Source organism: Condylostylus longicornis, unplaced genomic scaffold (assembly GCF_029603195.1).
Source record: "Condylostylus longicornis isolate FDR11 unplaced genomic scaffold, ASM2960319v2 ptg000037l, whole genome shotgun sequence".
Taxonomy (NCBI): Eukaryota; Metazoa; Arthropoda; class Insecta; order Diptera; family Dolichopodidae; genus Condylostylus; species Condylostylus longicornis.
Genome location: NW_026578006.1, coordinates 2,170,145 through 2,196,880, shown reverse-complemented (window position 1 = coordinate 2,196,880; position 26,736 = coordinate 2,170,145). Strand labels below are relative to the sequence as shown.

General features: G+C 27.6%; 1 protein-coding gene across 1 annotated transcript; it reads right to left on the bottom strand.

Annotated features, from left to right (window-relative positions):
* Positions 1-896: 896 nt before the first annotated feature.
* On the bottom strand, positions 897-3,198 carry LOC129608879 (protein escargot-like). Its single transcript, XM_055520648.1, has one exon. The coding sequence runs from the start codon at positions 2,950-2,952 to the stop codon at positions 1,069-1,071; it is 1,884 nt and encodes a 627-aa protein (XP_055376623.1). The 5' UTR covers positions 2,953-3,198; the 3' UTR covers positions 897-1,068.
* Between the last annotated feature and the right edge of the window lie 23,538 nt (positions 3,199-26,736).

Below are 26,736 nucleotides of genomic sequence, written 5' to 3'. Positions count from 1 at the left end.
TTTTTTTTTTTCATAAATAATTTTACAAAAAAAATTCTTTTTTATATTAAATATTTTGTGTATATAATATTAAAAAAAAAAAATAATAATAATTTTCTTAAAATCTAAAAAACAAACTCTTCTTATATAAATAGTAAGTATATAAAATACCGTTAAAAATACCGTAATATTTACAAAATAATATTAAATATAAATTTCAATTTTATTTAAAATTTTTTTATTTAAATATTATTAAAAATGTCTTTTTTAAAAAAAATTTTGTACATTTAATTTCGGATTGTATTGTATGTGTAGGTTTGTATATATGATTATATTTAAATATTCCAATAAATTTAATCGAGCACTTGTTAGAATTTTCCAAGTATATAGTTTAATTTTTTTTTTAAATTTTAACTATAAATTATGAAAAATATTTAATACAATAGTGAATATTTATTGTGTTTTTTTACTTTTCAATAAATTAGGCACTTAATTTTAAAAGGATCGTAATTAACGAGGCATACATTCAATTTCTTTTCAAATTATTTGTGAATTTTAAGAAATATTCGATAACAATAGGTTTTATATAATTTGTTATTAAAGTATGTAGGTTCTATGAAAAATTAAAATTTCTCATTAATTATAAATTTTTATAATTTACAGGATGCATTCCATTCTCTCATAAATATTAAATTTGTTTGAACAAAAAATGTCATTCTAATCAAGGTAATTGATTCCATGGTTTTATATTTTTTAACATAAAATTTTTTTTTGTGACTAGCAACAATTTATTTCAGAAGAAAAGGTTTGTAAGAATTAAAATATTTCATTAAATTCAAAATTCAAATTTACATTTTGTAAAAATTATTTTTTTTTCTAATTTTTGTTCTAGGAACTAATTTTTGGTCCAAAAGAGTTGAAAAAAAAATAAAAAAGATTTTTTGTAAAATTTTACTTTTTAATCTTTTTAATTTTTTTCTTCTGTAATAAAATTAATTTAATTAATTTATTTACTTCCCTATTATATAATTTAAAAAAACAAAAATAGAAACAAAAATGAATAAAATTCGAAAAAAAAAAAATTAAATTTTAATGTTCTGGATATTGTGTTATATAATTGGGACTTGTTGAACCGTGTATACCAGGACAACCACCTTCATTATGTTTTGTTAATAATGACATTCTTGAAAATGTTTTACTACATGTTGTACATGAATATTTTTTAATATCTGAATGTGTTTGTAAATGTGCTCTTAAATTTGAACGATCAGCGAATGCTCTATGACAATGTTGACAACTAAATGGTTTCTCACCAGTATGCGTACGTATATGCCCTTGTAAAAGCCATGGACGTGAAAATGCTTTACCACATATTGTACATTTACATGGTAATGTATGTGTTCGAATATGCATTTTTAATGCACCCAAACTAACATAAGTTTTATCACAATCCTTACAACTAAATGATTTTTTAATTTGATTACCTTCAGCAGCTGGACAATGAAATTGTTGATGTTTTGTTAATCCAGAAAATGTTGAATATGATTTATTACAATCAGGACATTGATATCGTGGTGGTGATTGTTTATTTTCTTTACTACTATTACTGCTGTTATTATTATTATTATTACTATTGTGATTATTAATGTTATTACTGTTGTTATTACTATTATTACAAATAATATTATTATTTTCACAAAGTCTTTTTGTTGTATTTACTGATGATAATGTTGATGTTGTTGCTGATATATTTGTTGCTATTATTGTAGAAGATGCTGTTGTTAATGCTAATGATGATTGTGATGATATATTATTAAAATCACGATTATCGTGATTTGCAAAATTCGGAACAATTGATGGCATTGATGGAATTGGTATTGTCGAAATTTTAGATTGTAATGATGATGATGATATTGATGGTGGTGTTGACAATGATGACAAAGATGAAGATGGTGTCAACGATGACATTAAGGATGACGATGTTGATAATGATGATAATGAATGTTTTGGTGAATGCTGCTTTAATGATAAGTCTTCAGGTATTGAACAATTTGATTCAGGTGTTTGTGATCTAATTGAGTAATATGATGATGTTTCACTATAAGATGGTGAAATTGGTGGTAATTGATGACGATCTTGTAATTGTTGTTGTCGATGTGATGAATAATGAAGAATATGTTGAGGTTGCTGTTGTGTCGTTTGTTGTGATAAATGATGTGAATTGAAACTATTATTATTTAAACCGAGAGTAGATGAATACGGTTGATATGGTATCTGATATGGCATAAAACGATGTGTTGGAACTATTTCTGGTTTAATAATATGGCTATTACCGTGTTTAGTTATAATACTATTGCTATTATTACTATTATTATTAATATTATTATTGTTATTAAAATTTGTATTTCCAACAATTGTTGTTGAATACATCTCACGAATTGGTGGTGATACAGAATTACCACGTCCACGAATATAATGTGGTGGAGGTGGTGACAATGAACTCTCTGATGGTGTTAACGGAGAATGTAAATCACCACGTAATGGAGATGTCTGATGAAATGCATGATGTGGATGATGTTGTAAATGATGATGTAATGCAGTCGGATGATAATATGCAGCTGGACTGTTTTGCGACAAGGTTTTGTAAAAATCTGTAGCATATGGTATATGATGAAAACCCCATGGTTGTATATTAAATTTTGGATATGTTGGAGTTGGTATAACAACACCAGTTGGTGATAATTTTTCATCATCACTTTCTAATGAATATGAATCTTCTGATGTAGGTGTTATTGATGATGATGGAACAATTGCTGTTGACGAAATATTATTTTCTTTTTTCAATAAAATTTCTTTCTTAATACACAAATTTTCTGGTTCATCTTTGATCTCGCTTTCATCAAAAATATAATTAACTGGGCGCTTTTTTAGCGGACACTTACTATAATTTTTTTCAAATGTTGTTGTAGGCATTTTAATTTTTTTTTTGTTTTTAAATTATTTTTTTTTAATAATTTGAATCACTTGCTTCAGTTTTTATATTTGCATTTAATTGCCACTTGCCTGTTTTATTTATAAAACGCTAATCAAAAATATTTTTTCTCATTTCTTTAAATTGAAACACTCAGGATTTCGTCCTTTTAATTAATCCTTATTTTTATTTTTTTAATTAAAATGCACTTTTCATCTTTCTCTTATTAAAGTTTTTTTTTTTTTTGTTTTTTTTATTTTTGGTAACAAATTGTTTTTTCACTTTTTTTTTTTTTATTTTTAAAATTACCAAAAATAAAACGAAATAAAAATTTTTCTCTCTTCTTTAAAAAAAAATTGTATTTGCGCAAAGGCGACCAACGACGAAATGTTATAACTTCGTATAATTCTTCGGCTTTTATAGCTTTCTCCCACTTTAAAAAAATTTGTTACAGCACGTGCCATCTAACCAATAAGATTCTTATAGATTTCCCCTACTAAAAAATGATTTTGCTACAAAGGCGTTCACACAGACGACAGTCAAAAGAAAAGATGATTTTTTAGATTTATATTGAAAGAGAAGAGCACAGCCAAATAAAAAGAGAGTAAATAAGAAAAGATATTGAGTAATAATGTTTTTTTATTTTATTTACTCTACAATTTTGTTATGTCTAATAAGTAAAATGTACAAAAAAATTATTACAGATAAAGAGAGAACAACAGTATTTTACTTCCTTTTGTTTATTCATTTTATATAACGATGAGAAATACTAAAGTAAAGACAGGTGTGCCGTCAGCTAAATAAATGTTCATATTATTTTTAATAGAGAGAATAACAGTGTTGCTTAAAATAAAATTGAGAGAATGTAAAGAGTGTATAGCATAACATTATTTATGTTAAATATTTTATACAGTTCAGTCAGTCTGTTAAATTTTTTGTTTCGAAAAAATTTACTCTATTCAATGTTTGGAAAATTATTTTATCTACATTATTTTAATGCTCAGCTCAGCTATTAAAATATTTATTTTTGAGAGAGGTCGTATAAATAACGTATATCGTAATAACAGTGAAATAACATTGAATAGAGTAGAGGAGAGCATAAAAAATTTTAAACGACAGAATTACAGAAACTCATTTAGTCAGTTAAATGAGTACAATAGTTAATATTTTTTTTTCATAATTTTTATTCTCTTGAAAATTCTCATTCTCTCTATAATTTAAACAAAGAGAGTAGTCTTTGTTGAATATTAATTTTTTTCCAGAGAACGTTTTTTTAGTAACAATTTGCAAGTTTGATCCAAAATTATTTACTCATTTATTAGGTTTAAATAGAAAAGGTAAATAAAACACTACAATAACAATTTGTACGTATGTACATATAATAATCATACACCTTTTATATCGTTTCGGTTTGATCGCCACTCGTTACTCATATTTAAATGAAAAATAACCGGTGCTACATTCATAATGACTACATAATTTTCTATATACATAATCAGAAGAGTTAGTCAAAAAAATAAAACAGAGTTAAATATATTCGCATATATTTAACAGAGTTAAATATATGCGAAATAAGCACCATTTATATACTTACGTAAATACTGAAAAATATATGAGAGTAAATTAGTAAAATTGTTGTTATATACTTTATATGTATATATTTATGTATATTTCGTATATATAAATATATTCATGTTAGATTTATGTTGTACGAATGTTTATCGTTTTAATTTGAAAATAAACAGGGTATTGATGATGTGTGACTTTAATAGAATGAGTGTGTTTTATTTTTTTTTTGTTTCGTTTTCTATAGCGTTGTAGCCAACCGAACCAACGAATTAAATAGATGAGATGATGATGTATGATGATGATGATTTTGAGCAAATGAGATGTATTATATGTATATATCTTTTATTAATATTTCCTTCTCTTTTCCTATTATTATTTTTGTTATTATAATTTTGCACCTTCTTTAACAATTTAATACGTGTTCGGTGTGAATGTATGCATACACATATGTACATGTATAAACGAATTGAATTAATACGATATTGTTGGATTGTAAAATAGAAAAAATATTTATATGTAATTAAGTATGTGCATCTGAGATGTAGAGTATGTATATTTTTTGCCGAAGAAAACAAAAATTCACCATGAATTATGTGTGATTTTTTAACACATTGTTGTTTTTGTGCTAATGGTTATAATTTTAAAATTTTTCATTGTTTTTTTTTTGCTGTATCCCATCCACTATAAAATAAAATGTCTCAGAGGGTATTCAATGATCGCTTTTATTATTTATGGTCTCTTTCCTACTTTTATAAAAAAAAAAAAAAAAAAAAAAGTTTATTTTTGTGATTTCATTTTGGTTTGTTTGTTGGTGTAAAAATTTGAAAAAATAAGGTGCAAAAATTAAAGTTTTTTTTTTTTTTTATACAAAAATTTAATTGTGTAAGAAGAAGGGAGAAATGATGATTCTTCCGACATTTTCTTTTTGTTGTTTCTTTTTGTATTTTATTTCATATTTCATTGAATTGAGTGAACTTTGATTTTCTAATTGTTTATTTAGTTATTTTTTTTTTCGTTTCTTTTCCTCTTCCATCTTTTAAATATTCAATTAGAGAGAAACTATTTTTGTTTTGTTCTTGTATTTGAGTTAAAAATTAGGCAACTTTTACTGTTATTTCAGAAAAATAATAATGTACTGAGAGGATTTTTTTTTTTAATTTCGAATGGTGTGACTGATGATTGGGGATATGTGATGGTATGAGATCCGTATTAAATACCGTATTTTGGCTTATATCAAAATCTTTCGCAACTTTTTCACTTGCATAAATTAAAAAAACAAAAACATATATTTTGAATTACGTATGTCTGAATGTTTGTGTACTCATGTATATAGAAAAAAATGGCTACGTAGGTTGAAGCAAGTTTCAAAAAAAAAAAAAAAAAAAATAAAACAAAAACAACAATATAGTAAAATAAATTACATTTTTTTTTTAAAGTGAAATTTTTTAAATCTTATATAGAAAAAATAAAAAATTAAGAGGAAACACGAAAAACAGAAAAAAAGCACACAGAGTACAATAAAAAAAAATTAAATGAATTGATGAATGAAAAAAAAAACAAAAGTAGAATAAAATAGGTATAGATAGAAAAAAAAATGAGTGCACGAAATTGTTGAGGTTATGTTGTGTAGATAAATAAATTATCTACGATATTTGATATTATTGAATGGAAGAGGATAAGAAAAAAGTATTTACAACAATAGAGAAAAAATGTGAGCGCTTTCACATTTTAATTATGAAATTTTTGTATTTTTGCTTTTTTTTTTTTTTTTGTAAACAATAAAAATAGTAAATTATAATCTTCAATCACTTTAATTTTTTTTTTTTCAATATTATAATTAAAAATTAATTGTACATAAAAATTGTGATCGTATTTATCGGGGGAAAAAAGAAATTCGTCTAAATAAATTTATTTTCTTAAATTGTAAAACAAAAACAAAAAAAAAGTGAAATTGAAAATTAAAATGATTTTTTATTGCCGATTTTTGACTAAACGTCAAACGCAACTTTTGATTTCTAAGGAGTAAATTCGAAGAAGATCCGAGAAAACGACATTCAAAAACGCTCACAAAATTGATAGAAGCAATGCAACGGTAAACAATTACTAAATTAGGTTATACCTATGAAAAGTCGCTAAGATATTCACCGGTTGTTTTCATATCGCATTTTAAACAAGTTTTTCTAGCCGTACCGGATGTGCTCAAATTTCTCCAGCTATTGTTGGAATATGATAATTGATTTTCGTACATGTTCGTTTTAAGAATACTAATGTGAACCAAAACTAATTCCGTTTTTCATTCGGAATATAGCTATATGCATTTGTATTTTAAGAACATTGTGGGTGTTAGGCGCATTAGTGGCCTACTTGCAAATATGACATTTCGAATAAATTGCAATTGAATTAAGAAAATTTTTAAAGGCAAAAAGAAACTTAATGTCAAAATAGAGTGGAAAGAGGAGTACTCGTACTAACTAAGGAGTATTAACTAATTTTTGCAAAAAAAATATTGGATAGGCTCTGATTGCCTCAATTAAAATTGATTCCTCGAATTCGAGTAGAAGATAAGCATTTATATTAGCCCATCGAAGATAAGCCAATCGAAAAGCTTATCGAGCCCATCTCTTAATTTACTTTAAGTTCTCTTATACTACTAATTTGTATTAAAAAAATAAATAAAAAAATATTCTTTGAAATTATCACATACCCGTAGGTTTAAGAATTTAGAAAAACAGGAAAAATATACAAAATAAATCGTAAATTTTTTTGCTTATTTAAAAAATTTATTTTTCAATTTAATGCCATTATGTATATAACAACACGTACCAATACTTTATCAATAATAAAATGAAAATCCTTAGGATTATAGAAAAAGAACATCGAAAATTAAAAATTTCTTCAGAATTACATTATGCATGCGAGAGTATGAAATCACCTTTCTTGCACACACACATTATATAATATGCGTTTCATATGATTTCTTGAACATGCGCAAGCACACTTAGATCAACATTTTATCATCAATATAAACAATTGAATCAAATTGACACAAAAATCACTTAAAATATTGTAATTTTAACACGACTTCAAAAAAACAAAAATACACATGTAACGGAGTTTACAAGATTTTGTCATCACATACACTCAATATCCAAACACAAGAATCAAATTAACGAATTCTATTTATACACATACTTATATTCAAATATTTAAAAATTAAGGAAACATATTCAAGAATATTCAAACATATTGATCTACTTATTCAATTTATGTACACATACTTACGATTAACATTTTAAAAAAAAAAGTCCTTTTTTCTGTGTGCTCTAAAATTTTTGTAACGTTCAATAATAAAACCGAGGGGGTAAAAATAAACATTAAAATTCCAACAAGCTGCTGGCATCTCAAAGTAACCAAATCACAGTTTAAATATTTTGGTATAGCACAATGCTGTTATATTATTTAGAGCAGCTGCCTGTGCAGCTCAAGACGAAAGAATTCATGCCATTTTTTTGTTATAAAATAGTCGATCCTGTATTATATTGCTTATATTTTGAAAATGTAGTCTGTGTATGTGAAAAAATTGTATTGAGAAAAAAAAAAACAACAAAATATTGAAGCACAAAGTAATTATTAGCGCGTATTTTGAATTAAAGGAAGGGGTCGCTGTTCATCTCGATTTTTAATTTTCAATAAAATTACATTTTTTCTTTCTGGTTTTTTTCGCTTTCAAAGAGGATAAAATTTTTGAAAATTATTTTTTTTTTAACATCTTTTAAACTTACACATGAATACAAACACATTAATCAAAAAATAGGTAACTAATATTGTACGTAATTGTCACACGTACACAACGTACAACTTGTTTATTTCCCACTTGCATATGTGTAGAGTGGCCAAAAAATACAGAACTATAAAGTGATTTTATGAATCATTAAATATAGTGGAAAGTTTTATTTCCTCTATGATAAAACAAATTCGTTGAGTTCAGGTTATTGCAAAAGTATTGAAACATGATCCCGAATGCAAATTCTCTATAAACTGCACATTGTCCACCAAAAATCGCTTCCACAAACTTGAAAATTTTAATTTTTTTTTTTTTAGATTTTACTTTGACCAAGCAACGTTCCAATAGCTGCGGCCGCATGTTCAAGTTCTGCTATTCGGTCTTATTTCGTTATTTGTTTCTTCTTGTCTTTGTTAATGCTTGTATTCAGCTTTTGAGCATATTTTTGTTAAATATTTCCAATATTTTAACGCTTTGGATTACAAATATCTCGATTAAATCAATAATTTTTCAAACACCTTGCATTCAGCATACACTATTTCCAATATATATGCATACACTTTGAAAGTTTGAAATCGACAACAAGGCAAATATCAATTGTTGATGAATTAAAGCAAAAATCTAAATATACAAGGGATAAAAACGAAACCTTAAATATGTTGCACCGGTTTATAATTTCTTATGTCTACTAAATAGGATCTGTGTAAATAGAAAATTTTCTACACATACAACTATTTATAATTTAGGAACAAGGGAATTATAAAATTCTTTTGCATTCACGTACCATAAACGAGTACACATGTCAATAGATGTATAGTTGTAAGTATATTTTTTATAATTACAATTACAGTAAAGTGAAATATTGTTGAATATTTTTGACAGGGGCATTAATAATTTTTAAATGAATTCCGTAAAGAAATATCATCTATTATACATTCTAATTTATAATGTCAAATCTGGAACAGCTATTTGAGGAAAAAGTGTAGTGGACAGAACTACTTTCCGACCGAATCCAGTTCAAAGCAATTGAAATCCACTCCAAATTTAAGTATATGATAAAGCGTATATTCATTTTAGAACCTCTCCTTGAGCACCGATTACATAGTCAATCTATTTGAAAGGCTATGCTTTAGTAAGCCTCTCAAAGCCCTCTTTTATTTTATACTTAAACCAAAATTTTTTTATGAACTATAATTTGTTTCATAAAATTTCAGTAAATAAAATAATTAAGCACCCTACATTCAACCGTAAAAATATTATACTCCTGTTTATTATAAAAAGATCCCTACGATATAATTTACGTTACACGATCAAATATTTCAACGATCATACATACAAGATCAAGATCAAATTTTATCCCTTATTTATTTTTGTTTTTTTTTCTATTCTATTCTAATATTTTTGTTATTGTTATGTTATTTTTACCTTTCTGTCACAAGTTGTTTACCATTAATGTGTGAGTTGTGCTTACCCTAAAATGATGAAATTTTTATTTGAATTACTCGTGCTATATTTTAAATACATTTATGTGATGTACGTGAAATGTTCATGAATTCCCTTTGAGTAAAATAAATTTTAAAAATAGTAAGCAAAAAAGAAAAAAAATAAATAGAACCTGAAGAATTGAAAATTTTAAAACACATAAAAAAAAAACGAAAAAAAATAAGAAACTATAAAAAAATCCGCATCTGTCGTGTGCCGGTGCAGTACAAAACTTTTGAGTGGAAAAAAAATAACACAAATAAGTGCGACTCCAATAACGTAAAATAAAATTTGATCCGTCGTAAAATATTGTGTAAAAAATATTGTTCAAACATTAAATAGAAATGACTGTAGCTAAAGTCCGAAAGTCGAATGGGTAGTTTAGTGCCAATGACTTGTTTTAGTTGATATATTTGAAGCATACCACCACTCTTTATTAAAAACACCAAAAAATTTTTAACATTTAAAAAAATCAGATCTTTGAACAAAAAAAGAACACTCTAGGTGCTGCAATTTATCATGGGCCATTTAAAAATCGAACAACATCAAGTGCTTAGGCTCACCAAACAATATGTTGTTGTAATGTTCGATGGGGAAGGACGGCCTCTTACAATTTCTTACTATCTTTAAATTTTAAGGAAATGTAAGCTTTATTAACTTGGCCGTATGTAGGAACTTACTTGGCCGTATTTAGCTGGGCCGTATGTAGGAAATGTAAGCTTTATTAACAATGGCCAAGCATTAGTTAAAACTGCACTACAATAAAACTATTAAACTGTCAACAAAAACTCTGATGTAATCTTAATTATGTCTCTCTTTCCTGTTCATAATGAGTTCTCTACTAATTGAGGTTATAAATATAAAAGCAGAAAAAAAATATTATACGGTCGATTTGACGGAAAATCTTTTACAGTTCCACCAACAAAAACGGAACGCTTTTTGCAGCAAACTACAAACAGGTGCTGCCATTGCAGATCATTGTTAGAACTGCAAATGCGAAATCAACCGCTTTTAAAAAGAGACGCAAAAAAAATTTACTAGCAAGTTCAATTTTGTGCAAAATGCCGCCCCTTTTCTGCTATTTGAAATAAATTGCACTATTTTTTCTTACAATAATGTACGAAGATATAAAAATTTAATTCATAAATATCTGTGCCAGTTATAAATACTCATAAATACTTATAAGAACGGTACCTACCTATACAATAAGAAAAAAAGAAAAACAAATTTTAATTCACCTTTTTTTTTTTGAAAAATCCCTCTCTGAAAATTTTTACTTTTTATTTCAAATATTCCATTAAATCATAACATTTGCTAGCGATCGGACAAAATTCAATAATTTATTAATAGATTTACAAACATATTTTCTTACGTACATAAATAACATATGATGATTACTGTAAATATATGAGTGCCGATATCGTACGGTGCATCATATTAGAATGATCCCGCAAATATAACTATTTAGTTAAACATTGCTTTCTTTTAGATATTTTTTTTATTTTTTCAAAATAAATAATCAAAATAAAGCATTAAAATAAAGCGGCTGCTGCACGTTAATCTCTTCCCTATTCTTATATTTTATACACATATTATATATACATACACATTTACATACATATTAATATATTGAAAGAATGATGTCAATATAATAAATCAATTTGAAATGAAGAAGGGAAGAAAGAGAGAAAATACGATGAATTTTTTCTTGTTTTAGAATAACGGAAAATATTTTGTGTTTTTGTTTTATTTATTTTCAATTTTCTCCTTATTCATTCTCTCCCTCTCTTTTCAATGAATTTGCATTAAATATTGAAAATGTGTTATTTTAGATACAATACCTTTGTAGTGCCTTCTCTTCCACATCCTCAGAAATGATGTATTACTATTTATTGCAAAGTACGGAAATATTTCCGTATTTATTTTGAAATTCGATAATATTCGGCAATATTTTGAGGAAAAACTTTAGGTTTTTTTTTCTTTGTTTCTAACTGTTTTCAAAAATTCGATATTTGAACTTTATATTTATTAATTATTAAAAATTCAATAAGAGAGGTACCGTTTTTTTTGATGATTCATTAAAAATATATTAGAAATATATTTTGAATACTCGTAACAGAATAGCACAATTTTGACAGATGTATGAAAGAAAATCAAAAAAAAAAATTCCCTTTTACTCTTATTAGACAATTTGATACTAAAACACAAATATATAAATGTATAATATTATTAACGGTATTATTTACATATTACTCGTATTCATTTTGATTCGATATTTAATCAGCTGAAATTGAAATTTGATTGAAACAAAAAATATAAAGTCTTACAAAAATAAAATTGTTTACAATGAAGATGAATATTTGCTTTCAATAGACGTCATAATTTTGCCTCTAGCAGGATGTTGTATAACTTTCATGTTTACGTGCACGGATAACACGCCACACTATTCTTGTGTTTTGTGTAAGAATATGTACCTATGTAAAATTGCATTTCCTTTAAATAATATTGAGAAAAAAGAGACGGAAAAATTTTGTAGTGCCAAAATATGAAATAACTTTGAGGTGTTAAACAAAATATTTTTGATATTGGAAATTTGTTTTGTACATTCTCGGGATGTCCGGAAAATATACTCAAAAATGCTAGAATTTCTACTAAAATATTACAATTCTTTTTGAATATGAAGTATGAGGTGATTCGCCAAAAACATTGGACATGAACTATAAATTTATTTTGGAAAAATCCCAAAAAATTAAATTTAAATTAAACATGAATGTTATGTTTATAAAAGTGAAATTTTTAGTTAGATCGAAAATTATAACACTATTGCTAGACTGCTAAGGAACTATTCTTTAATAAAAATAAATTGACGAGTTTATTCTTCGATAACAATACAAAATGATGAAGTAAAAAAACAGGACAACCTGGGTAGATCCTATTACGCAATTTTATAAGATTTCTAATAGGAAAAAAAAGGAAATCTCAGGAAAGAAATTAATACTATAGAAGAACCGTTGAAGAGGGCGGCAATCTATGGAACTTCTGGGTGACTTTGGCTAGAGACGTAGTCGAAATATTTTAAAATATTCTCAACTACCTTAAAAGTTTAATCCGAATAATGAAGCCATATAAACATTCTGTAGCAAGAGACTGCAATGCACTTTTCGAGTCCGTGTTACCAATAATCCACAGAAGAAGGAAATTTTTTTTGCATCTTTGTATTTGTGACAAAGGAGCTACGATGAAAAAACTCCCAGATATTATTCGAATTTGTTGAGAGGCGTAGATGAGTTAGGTTACACTTTCATCACAATATCACCATCTATCGTCAGAATTTGTTAAATAGAAGTGATTATGTATTATGTTGAGCATAATATAATTAAAAATTTATGTAATTTTTTTTTAACATATTACAACTGCAACAAAATTAACAATAGAAAATTTTTTTTTCGAAGATTTTATTGACTTTTACCGCGAATTAAAAATATTTTAAAGTGATATACCAAAATTCTAAGGAATGTTGTATAATTATGAGGATTGTTGATGTTTCCTATAACATACGAGTAAAATTGGAAACAATAACTTTTGTCTTAATGTATACATTTGAAACTACAGCTCAACTCTCTTATCTTAAAAATAATAAAAAAATATAATGAACAGAGTGTCTCATTTAAGCTTTGTCATTTTGAATGCGTCCATGTAATTCAAAATATTATAAAAGAAGGAATTCTATAAAATATATTTTAGCAGGTCTCTTTTATGTCTTTTTCTAATAAACGTGCTTTTTATGAGGTTTGTTGCATCCAAACATGTTGCATGAGGTTTGTGCAACTGTTGCAGCTGTATTTCGCTTTTTCTCTTTTAAAATATTTCGCAAATTCGTCACATCATAACTAACTGTGGTTCTAAGGAAAAACTATATAAATCCAAGTAATTGATTCGGAGTAATTCAAGCCAAAAGTTTTCATTTAACTTTTATTAATATAATATGGTTAAGACCTTCACCGGTGTATGTACCGATCGCATTGTATACAGTAAGGTACATAAGTTATGTGAGGTAGATCGAGTTTTCGATGGTCGAGTTTTCGGTTTTACGTTTTTTACTATACCAACGGAACGAATCAATGGAATTTCTTGAAATTTGATGTTTGAGTTCTGTTTGTTACTGAAACTTGCTTTTCAGGGAATTTGGAAGGCAGGAAGCGAAATTATATTAACAGCCAAAGTTCCACTTTTCTAGGTATGTAGCTAAAACCTTGCTAACTTCATTAAAATTTAATGGAAGTATTCAAAAATGATTTTTATATAACACTTCTGTAACACTTTCACTAAACTAGCCCACATACATTGCAATCGGTTATATGCTGACCACATCAATTGTTTAGAAAGTTAAGAATTACAGAAACACAAAAGGAACACTCTTTAAATCTGTAATCAGAGAAAACAACACCTAAAACCCCTTATATAATTTTCAAGAAGAAAGAAAATTTTGAGTAATAAAATCCTTTTCCATTAAAGAAAACTACTTAAATCCAATAAACGGTAACACAAAAAAAAAAAAGGAATTAATGTTTATTAAATCTTTGTTAAATTTGTTCCGTTGTCCATGAATAATATTTGGACATAATCAGAACATGAACATAAAAATGTTTAAGTATATAAGAAAAAATTTTAAGCACAAAACTTCATTAAAAAAAATTTTTTTTTATTTTTTTATCCCATAACACAAAACTTAAGGGGAGAAATTTGTTCAAAAACACAAATTATTATACTGTGACGCTATTTAAATGTAAAAATGAACAGAAATTAACAGAAAACCTTGAAAAATTCATTATATCAGGCCTTTTATTTGGACTGTATGTCTATAGGTTTCACATTTTATTTATTGAAATCTCCTTAAAATAAACCACTCATTCCATTTTATAGTTAAAATTTTTATAGCTTTTCTCTTTGGATTTTATTTTACCTCAACTTTTTTGTTTCTTATAATATCCTTTATGCGTTTTGAAAACGCAATTTTTAAAAATTATCATAAGCAAACATTAACAATATTGAACGGAAGTAACCTATATTCAAAAGTACATATATGAAAAAAAAAAACAAACCAAACCTGACACTTGAACCATCTTTTGTTATTGAGAATAAAAATAAAAATTTTTATGTGCGCAAAGATATTTAAAATTTATATTTTAAATATTTGCAGTATTGCAGTATTGCGCATTATACTCGTACTCGTATATGGAGTAGGCAACTTTAATTATCCTGTAGGTTTTACTTTTAATTAAATTTATGTAGGACAACTTATATATTATTATTTTGTACATGCATAAGTATACAAATAACTTGCGGCAATTCATAAAAGTTCTGACTTGGTATTAAAAGAAATTTTTTTTTTTTATTGTTATTCTTTAAAAAAATTATAATTAAGGCGATGAAATTATTTTTTTTTTTTTCAACAACAAATTATTGTGAACTATTCAATATTTAATTTTAAAGAATATAGTTTTCTACCATAATTATGAAACTTTAGAAATTTTTCCAAAAAATTATGCTAGAAAGAAATCGTAAATTTTCAAACATCATTCAGTTATTGTGGGAGAGTTGGAGAGAGGGGTCTAACATATTAATTTTTACTAAAAAAGCGGCCGGACTTATGCTTAATTCAGCTATAATTTGTCTGAATTTTGCAATCGTATGGTTTCAAAATTTACAAAAAAAGAAATTCTTGAAAATTGTAAAATGTAACAAAAACTCCTCAAAGTTGATTTTCAGTCCCAGAATCTGTTGTGCTGTGGTTGAACAGATTTAACACTTGTAGCTATATAATAGAACACTTTAAACGAAAAACCTTCTGTACCTACATGATTTCATATAATATTTGCTAAACAACTATGAGCTATTAGAATCTCTTCCATTTTTAATATTGTTTTACCGTATTTCACACGGATTTCTGTAAACATTTCTGAGATTACCCATATTATATGCATATTTAAAAAAGAAAGTGCAGAAATGGCAAAAACCAAATATTTTTTTTTTGGTCCGATTGCCATATGAAGCACTAAATCTTTAAAACAACAAAAAAAAAATGTTTTTTTTTTTTTAAATCTTTGACATAATTTCATTTTCGTGGTCAAGTGTAATTAAATAATTTGCTTTAATTAGGATTACCAAATTTATTTGAGTTTTACTGACATTAAAATTATTTTTTTAGTTTTTGATTTTTTTTCAAAATTTCTTCTTTGATTCCTTGGAATTTCACTTGTTCCAGAAATATCTCAAAACATAATTCGAATTCATATAAATAAACAAATGTAAAATAAGAAAGAGAAAAAATTAAAGATATTAAATTTTAAATCACTTTCTTTTCCTTTCTTGTGCCTGTCTGATGACTGAGTTTTTGACAATAATCCAAGGATTTTGAATACCAAAAAAAAAAAAAAAATTTTTTTTTTTTTTTTTTGAAAAATAATATATGATGAACATTTATTCTCTTAAGCGTACACTTGTCTTCAGCATGTTGTTTTTATGTAAAAACATCATCAGTTTATTATCACGCTTATACGTACATACACGTTTATTGCAAAAATTTAAAAAAAAATCACATTTTCCGCTTGCAAAGTGTACATAAAAAAAAAAACTAATAAACTGTAAAACTACAATAAGGCAAGCAGAAAAAAAAATTCAAAAACATAACCTTAAAAAAAGAAGGATTAAAAAATGAATTTTAATGGGTGTAAACTTTAAAATGTTGAAAAATGTTAAGTAAAATAATTGAGAAAGAAAGAAATTTGAAACACAACTCTTGCATGGTAAAAGCCGAAGAAAATGAATTATGAAATTTTAGTAACGATCTTACGTAATTTTACGTTTAATTGGAAATTTTCAATGAAAATTGTGCTAAAAAATTTAATAAATCGACTATGGTTCAATGGACTCTTTTCAGCACATACATATAAATTGATATGGAATTTTCACTTGAGAAAACTTTTACTCCAGATATGTTGGAGATTACACGAAAAATTTTCTCCACTGCTTTCTGGAAGGACAATGTGTGTCAACGTTTTTTAAATGTTAAAAAATGTTCCCTGTTAATATAACCTTATCTTATACACAGAATACTGTTGTCATAAGCACTTAAGCAAATATTTTTCTGGAAAACAAAATATTACATGTTCAGTGTAACGAGAAAATGCAAACAACTAACTGTAACGTGGCTTATAACTTTGATCATAGGTATGTGCCACGTAAAAATAATAAATTGAACATAGGTGTGTGCCACTTATAAGTTCAGTTTCAATAAAAGTTGTTCATATCATCGACTCCAGTACAAAGCAATATAACAATTTTACAATTAAATTAATTATTTTTGTTTCTTAAAAGTGTTGTAGTTAGAGATTATCGCATTTTTGTTCTCCGTCTCACCAATATTGTTAAACAAACTTAAACAAGTGAGTTCACAAAATAAATTTTAAAATTTCAATATAAATTGTGTTTCAATATAGTTACGCTCATGGTATGACCGGGAAAATAAAAATTAATTCAAATTTAAATACCCATAAACATTTGTTTGTGTGTAGTATGCCTTCAATTTGATAAATTTGAATGCTTATGCGCGAAATGATCATGATCGTATGTGGCCTAAACTTATTTTTTCTTTTATTGTTTTATAAAATGAAATAAAAATGCATACCTTAAATATTATGGAGCCCAGAAGGGTTGCATTAATTTTCTTTTATTGCAAAAATTTCTTTTTTTTTTTTGTTTCTTGTTAGTTTTCATTTACAATTTTAATGCGACAAAGTTTATTAGGTGTTTTAAATGCAAATATCATGTCCACGCCGTAGTTTTGTTTTAAATGAAAATGATTTTTGTTTTTTTTTTTAATTTTTAATATTTTGCATTTGTTTGATTTTTTCATTTCATTTTGTTTTTCTTTAAGTTTCCCGGTAAGCAAAATATTTCAGTTCGAAAAATGGTTCGTACACAGAATACGTTAAAATGACGGACACCTCATAACAACGAGTGTGTGAGTTAGTATTGCCGAATCGTGGCACATTTCCCATTTTGAGGGAATTTTGAAACCTTGAAAAGAAAAAAGGGTAAAAGGCCAAAAATTAGGCGAAATTCCATCGAAAATTTTTCATTAAGATATTATTTTTTTTTTTAGCAAGAAAGATTTGGAACACCTGGTGTGAGTATCCTATAAACAAATTCATATATTATGAAGATTTTTCCAAATTTAACATTTTGGTTATAATGTCATGTTCATTGTTATTCTTCAGGCTCAGCTCCAAAATTGCTTTCAATGTAGATTGAGTATAACATATTGGTGCACATTCTGAGTGCTATTTAAAAACCTAAAAAAATTTCCATCTTATTATTGAGAACTCAAACCAATTCATACGAAACGATTCATGTCAAATTTATCACACAGAATTGAAAGCCCCATTAATTGCACTTCCAATTGCAATTTATTTTGAACCATCTGGGTTTATGGCATAAATATTTTCTTCATTTACACCAACCAGTTACATGTGCACATTATTTTGTATATTACTTTTTATTTCCTTATTTGCCATGTTATTTTTTTCTGCTTTTTGTTTTTAATTACTTAAAAGAATATCAAAGTATAAAGAAGAAGTCATTCAGGGCTAAATCGTTTTAAATTTTAAATTTTTCTCATATACCTGTACACATACTTATATTACAGCTACATACATAAAAATAAATACAAATTTAAACGAAAACTTTAAAGGTCATAATGAAGGGCCAAAATTTCCTTATTATGATGTTCAGGTTTCCTTCATTGCATTTCCTTTATATTAAAGAACAAAAATATTTTGATATTGAAAATCATTTTAAAAATGACCTAAACATTGAACTTTAACTAATTTTAAAAAAATGCTATTATTGTATAAGTATTAAAATTGTAACGAAATCTGAGGAAATAATAAAAATAAATTTCAAAATGACATTTAAATACGGGTATTTAATTTTATGTTTGTTGGTGAATTTTTTAAAGTATATTTTGATTGTAAATAATGTAGTTAAGCATCAATGTAGTTATATTCAATATAATTAATTCTCATATTTTATTTTCGTCAGTTCTTACGCTTACAAAGGCCACAATTGTAGTGTCATTACTAATTTATTGAAAGGAAAAATTGAAATACGCAAATCAGCCGAGAATTTTCCCAGAGACGAGGGAGAGAAATTATTTTTCCTCCAATTACGATATTAATAATTACGATATTAAATATAAATAAATAAAGTGTCTCGTGTCTAAAATTTATTCGAATTTGGAAGAATGAAAGAATACGATTCGAGCGGAGAGAAATATTCCGATCGAATAACTTTCAACATAATCAGTAACTATTGCTGATTCACAAATTTCAATTGACATTATTATAAAGATGAAAGAGAGAGTTTGAGAGTATATTTAGATAAAAATAGCATAACTAAAATCATTTCTTACAGTTAAGTCCGGAACTGAGAATATTAATCGAATTTTTTTATAAGAAATTATTTTTTACACTCTACTTGAAGATTATTTTGCTGGATAAGAAATACCTGTTACGAGGTGAGAATCTGCTCTGACTTTGTCTTCAGGATAAGAACATGAATACTGGGTGAATGAGAACCAATTTCTTGTTTCAAATTGTTTGAGATATTTCGGCTGGGACTTTTGTGTTCCTCCCGGTACTGTCGCAGATTGACCTACATAAAAAACAAAATCATTTTCGATTTTCATCTTCTTATTATTCGTTTTTTTAAAACACCGTGACAAATATATTCCATTGACTTATCGAATTCATTATTTTCATTATTTGTTCGATCATATTTCTTTTCGATCAAAAAATTTTTTTTATTTATTTAACTATTATTCATTTTAACTTGTTAAACATCCTAAAATAATTAAAAATTTATGAATATAGACTCAATAGAATCGTAAATGTGATTTCCAATAATTTATTAATCAAAAATTTGTTATTGATCATCAGCTTTATGGTAGTATCTTTAGCACGTCCCAAGAATTTACTTTTATTATAAATATTAAATAAAATATTATTTATGAAATCAAATATTCGGATAATCCTTAAGATTCCTTTTCTTAAACTTTTCTTCTTCTAACGCATTTACGTTATATACTTGCGTCCTTTGTTATAAAAACTCTACATGATTTTCAACAGTTATTCAAAAAAATTCTATTCAATATTTGTTTTTTTATTGAAAAATAAAACTATAAAATTGATTTGATATATTTCACATTTAAAATTAAAAAAAAAAATAAAATTTATTTTACAATCGCTTGATCTATAAAATAAATTCAATAGCTGACGACGCATGTTTTAGAGGACAAAGACAACAATTTTTTTTTTTTCACATATTTATTAAAGACTAAAAAAAAATCATATTGTTCAGAAATAAATCAGTTTAGAACACCTGGCAATTTATTATTTAATTTTACATCATTATGATATTATGTATCTATATATATACTCGTATATACCTTATACCTTTATTCGTTTCCCCTTCTCAATCTTACACCAGACACTCTTTAATATCCTGAACATCTATTTATACCGAAATTAATCAGGAATTTTGTTATGACGGCAAAAGTCTACCGTATTTACTGAATTTTAAAATTAAATAAATCCTTAATTCCAATATTTTACACATAATAAATAAAATATTGTATTTTGTATGTATATATTGGTATATTTGCAATAGTATTAGTGAGTAACACCTTGATTCATACCTTGATAACAGAAGAAATACGAGAAATTTCAAATAATTTTCATTCAAAATGCAAACAATGTGTGTTTTCTTAAATAAGGAAAATTAAAAAAGAAAAGGACGCTAAGTAGCACGCGGAAATTTCATATTATTCAAAACAGTGTCGAAGATTTTATATAGCTAAAAAAGATATTGCACAGCTCTCTTAATCATTCTTAATTTACACCAGCATTCTGCATCATTTTCATTCAGAATTTCATGAACATTCACAATTTAACTCATTTGATCAGGAAGTTGCAGTAAAATTTTTTTTAATATTTTCTTGGGTTATTAATAACCCTAAGGTGCAGGTTTTCTTTTGAAATATTGTAAAAAGTTTTTTTTTCATTATTTGAAAATATTGAAAATTGAAAAAATACTGAAAAAATACTGCTAAACCGCAGCTACAAGAATAAATCAAACAATTTCGGGCAACAATGCACCCGCCCAAGCAATTTGTGAGGACCAGAAGACCGTAACTCCGCCACCGTTAGAGCAAAGCCTTCCAGCACCTCCCCCCTCCTACGAGCAAGAGCATCACACTCCCCCAAGAGGTGCACCGAGGTCTCTCCATACTCCCCACAGAATCTGCAAGCATCCTCATTTTCCAGACCCAGCCGACTGAGGTGTCCCCTAAGTGACCCGTCAAAATGCCGGTGAGGACTCTCACCTGGTTCTTGCCCATCCCTATAATTTTCTTAAATCGCTTCTGGTCATAATCTCCCAGGAGCTCCTTGGCTTGCCGCAGCCCCGGAAGACTTCACCAGCGCTCCGACCGCCTTATTTCTGATTCCTTCCTTAATTCCCAACGAATAGTATGTGGTCCGATTCCGCAGAAGGGCTCCGGCCCAAGAAGAGGTGTGCTTGCTCTCTTCCTTGCAAGCGCATCAGCGGCCTCACTTCCTTCCACGCCCACATGGCCCGGCACCCAACACAGTGTGACCCGGTTGCATCTGCCTAACTCATTGAGCTTCTCAAGACAGCCCCATACTGCCGCGGAGGATACTGAAAACGAGTTCAGCACTCCGATCGCAGCCCGGCTATCCGACATAATCATTATTTCTTGTCCGCGATACCCCCTTCTCAGGCTGAACCGCACGCACATTTCAATGGCGTGCAACTCAGACCGAAACACACTCGGAAAAGTTCGCATAGGTTCGGAGAATTTGGTCCTTGGCCCAAATACCCCCGCACACGTCCCAAAACTGGTCTTTGACCCATCTACCATCTAAAAACGTGTGTTCCAATTGGGAGGCCTGAAAAGTCACGCTCCCAGTCCCTTCTGTTACTCAGCAACGAGGCAAAATTTTTCTCGAAGCTGTACCTCCTTACCATGTCGTCCCTAGGCACCGATAGGAGCGGAACCTTCCCGACAAGACGACCCCGATCTCTCACACCGATTACTCCGGCTCCATTTCTCCACAACCTGGCAGCTTTCGCTGCCATCTCCACAACAAGGTGCAAGGGGGTTAGTCCCAAAATCACCTCCATTGTCGCCGTTGGACAAGTTTCCATAGCCCCTGTGATGCAGGCGCATGCGAGTCTCTGCAATCGTTCCAGGTTTCTTCTAGCCGTACCAAGAGCCACCCTTCTTGCCCATGCCACTGCTCCATAAGTTAGGAGCGGCACGACCATTATTGTATACATCCATCACATAACAGACGGGGAGCAGCCCCACGACCTGCCCGAGATGGCCCTGCAAACCATAAGTGCCCGGGTTGCCCGTGTACACACAGCTTCCTCGTGACTTCGCCAAAGAAGCTTTGAATCAAACACCACTCCCAAGTATTTGACCTCCGATTTTCTCTCTACAGCCGCTCCGCACACGTATATTGTGCGCAGATGCTCCAGCTTCCTCCTCCCAGTGAAATTCACCAGGGCCGTCTTGCTAGGGTTAAGCCTGAGGCCAACCGTATCGCACCAGGAAATGCTACTAAAACTGGCTGGTTCGCAACCACATTACATTGAATTCTGAAATTTATTTTTAAATTAATTTATCTGAAAATTCAATAAACTTACCTCAATTTTTTTTACAATTTTTACTGAAACGAATTTAATAGCTGGGCTGGGAAAATACTTAATGGACTCAACTCAGAATTTGATGCTGTACAAGAATATTGTGTGTAAGTCTCAGACCATCATTCCACAGCGTTCAAAATGAAGATTTTCAATGGTAATGCAGTGAAATTTTAGAAAAATTTTTGCTCAATATTTTTAAATTTTCTCTTTAAAATACATTTTTAAAGCGAAATTTTAAAAAAATTATTAAAAATTTGAATTCGCACTCGTATAATTTTCTACGTGACCACCATCTAATATTGATCTCTTCGTCATTCTCCCGATTCATCCCAATTTCTAACTTTTTTTTGCTTTATTAAAAAAAATTGATTAAAATTTATTTTCTTAAGAAAAATGTGGCATGAAAAAAAAATGAGAAATTTAAAGAATTTGCAAGGTGTTTGCATTGATCCAAAAAACAAAAGAAAACAACACACGCAAATATCCTTTATAATATCCTTTTTATTTTTATGAAAAAAAAATTAAACCTTATTAAAAATGTCACAAATACATCAATTTTTTTTTTTTTTGTTAACAATTTTCTATTCTCTTGTATTTTTTAAACTGAAATGAAAATAAAATAATTATTACTCGTACACCTGTCTGTGACAAAAAAAAAACTAAACTAAAATCACATACCTTATATACCTGCAAATTTTTCAATTATAAACGTAACATTGCCAGCTACTTAAAAAAAAAATTCATAAATTTTAATTTAAGTGAAAAAAAACAATTTTTTTTTTTTGCAAATTTTTTTTTTTTTTTACACTTTATGAATTTTGTTTGGATGACAAAAGAAAAGCAAAAACATGTAAAACGGTTCAATTCTGTTCTTGGAAATTTTTAGAGTATTGTTTCGTTCTCTTATACACACAGATTATATTTATTTTATTTTTTTATTCAATTCATTCAAATCCATAAACTCCTCATCTCAATTTAGTTTTTTGTTTTCTTCCTTACTGATCCATTTTAGTTAAAAATCAAAATATTCGAGTATTCGAACACAATCACACAAACATAATTATAAATCAGGATTGCATTGAATGCAATAATAATATGATTGCAATCTGCGGTATGCTGCGCTCTGCTCTTCTTGCACTTTTCTTAATCTTTTTCCATATACCTTATATTTTTTTTTTTTACTTTTGACAAAATTTAACAATATAAATTGAACGAACAAATATAAATTTAGAATTTTCTGCTTCTTTTTTGGCTTACAATTCTTTCATAAAGTCAAAAATATAAGAAAAACAAAAAGAGAAGCAAATATGAGGTAAAGAGCTCGACCAATATAGACTGAATTTATACCAACTGAGTAATCACAGTAAAACGAGCAAGTAAAAGGCAAAAAAAAACACATGAACTAAAACGGAATTTTTGAAGAAAAAACCTTTTGAACCTTCAGCTGGAGAACGGAATTCTATTCATCAGCAGTAAAACACTAACCAATCGATTCTTATGATGATAATGATGATGATGATGCCGATGATGATGATGACTAAAGAAAAAATAATAAGACAAAGATGAACTTTTAAGTGAACAAATGAAATTATATTTTTTTCTTTTTCGATCTCTTTCACTCTTTCGTTTGTTTTCAATTGGAGGTATTTTTGTTGTTTTTCTTTTTAATTCAGAATAAAACAAATTTAGGTTGAAATTTTTTTTTGATGCTGCTGTTGTTTTTCGTACATTTACATAGGATTTCACTTATTTTTGTCATTATAAATGTTCCAAAACAAAAACAGTTATTTATGAAATTACCATATTAAATTTTAAAAAATCTGAAGTACCAGGATATCAAATTGCATATTTTCAGGAGCAATGGTGTTGAACTTAAAATAAAAAATATATTTCAAGGTTTCTTATTGAAATGCACAAAGACAATTACTTCTAACTGGGCTTTAACAGAGGAGCTAATTTGCGATATGAAATTTTAGATATTTGCATATGATGTATAAAAATACCCCAATTTCGGTCGAAAATTAAATACATACATAATATTTTGTTTATAGGCCTAAATACCATAAGGTTTAGTCCTCATTTAGCACAAATTATTGAGATAATCCTTTCTTTTTGAAAGAAATAAAAAGCATCTTTTCCGCTATTTAATGCAAAAGAACAGGACTTTTTTTTTTGTATAATGTCTCCTAAAAATATGCAATTAATTTTGAAACACATTTCTTTTTTAAAATTCCACAAGTTCTTTAATAAAATCGAAAAATTTTTTTAAATTGAATAATGTTTTCTAGGAGAAAGACCCAGGTTTATTCCCTTCCCTCTCACAAAGCGATAAATTTTCATATTTCAAATTGCCTAACTTCAAGAGGAATTTTAAAAAAAAACTTTAAATTTTATGACATAGAAGAGTTCAAAAATAATTTAAGTGGAATAGAGTGAAGAAATTCAAATGGTTCAGTTATAATCCAAGAAAATACTGAGTCTTCTTCTACCATAAAAAGCTGACTCAGGCCATGTATTTTCGTTAAAACATAGTTAATACGATCTGTTAAACTGGAGATAATATTTACCATTATTCTTTCTCTACTCTATATACTTTAAAAATTTTTATTCGAAATTGAAATCTACTTGACAAATACATAATATGAAAAGGTGAACAGGTTGTATAAAGGAATGAATTTCTAGATGTTTGTATGTATATTGTGAATAAACCTTCATACTTTAATATTATTTTTCTTTATTGCTTTTGTCATTTGCCAATTCTGGTGTTGCTTAAGTTTTGTACCTGATGATCACTGATAAATGATTTTTTGTAATTTTCTTTTTCTTCTTCTTCTACTTCTTTTATATTCTTTATTATTTTGACGAATTTTTTTTATTGTTCCGTTCTCTTCTTTTTTAATTTATTTATTATTTTTTTCCTCGTTTTGTTTTCTTAATAATTTGATCTCTTCTCAAGAATCATTCTTCGAAATCGTTCATTATTTTAATCTCGCACACGGCCTTTGTTGACAGTAAATCATGATCCTTTCTTGATCTCTTGTGGATCATAATTCGTAAATTTTGTAAAAAGTTCATTATTTTTTTTTTGTTCGTTTTTTGGTAGAGTTTTGCAACATTTTACTTTTTGATTTTTATTTTTAATTTATTATTTTCCCGGTTTTCTTTTTTTGAAAGATTACAAAATTTTATTCAGTTGTTTTGTAAATTGGTTGTGATAAGTTTTTTATGAATGATGAGTTAAGGTTTTTTTTTGCTGTTATACAAAATAAAATTTACGTTATTTGTAGGACAAATTTAATTTATTATTCGGTTTGTAACGCTAAACAAATTAATCTTGAGGTTCGAATGTGTAAAATTGCACTAAATATTCATTTAAAATGTATAAAATGGAGTTAGAATTGTCAATACTTGCCACAGGTTAGGTTAGATTAACGCGGTCCTCTAAAGGGTACACATAGGCCATCCAGACCCATTGTGACACCGCCGGATCTCTCCTTTTCCACCCCTCATTCGAACCAGCCGGAAATCCTAACAAATCGGCCAGGATCCCTAATCTTGCCATAAATATTTGAAATTCTATTCCTTTAATCTCAGGCTAACAAGATTATCCCATTCGCAGTAAAGTTCACACATCTTATAAATCACATTATATTACATTACATTACGTTTCACTCCCCTATTATTTTCTGGTCCAACTCTAATAATAAATTTTTTTGAAAGTAAAAATTTTTTTGAAAAAAAAAAAAAAAAACAAAAAAAAAAGTGATTTTTGTAAGAAATAAAAATTCTTTCGTATTTTTACGTAATCTTTAATATACCGTTAATCACTGACTTACATTTCATCAAAAAATTAAAATTTATTATGAAAAAATTATTATAAATTTTGATTTATGAAGATTTCAGGCATTTCTCAATATTCTTTTCGATTTAATAAGAAAACGAAAAATGCAATGAAATTTTTTTTTGCCAAAGTAACATCATCAGATTCAATTTTAAATAATCGTAATTGTTATGGAAAAAAAAAAATAATTTTAATTGTAAATTTCTCATGACTCATTACACTGGATTTGAAATTTTGTTTGCGGCCGTCGATTTTTTAGGAACACTTTAACTGCAATTTTAGTCAATTTCCATTAATAATAATTCGATTGGACGGTAT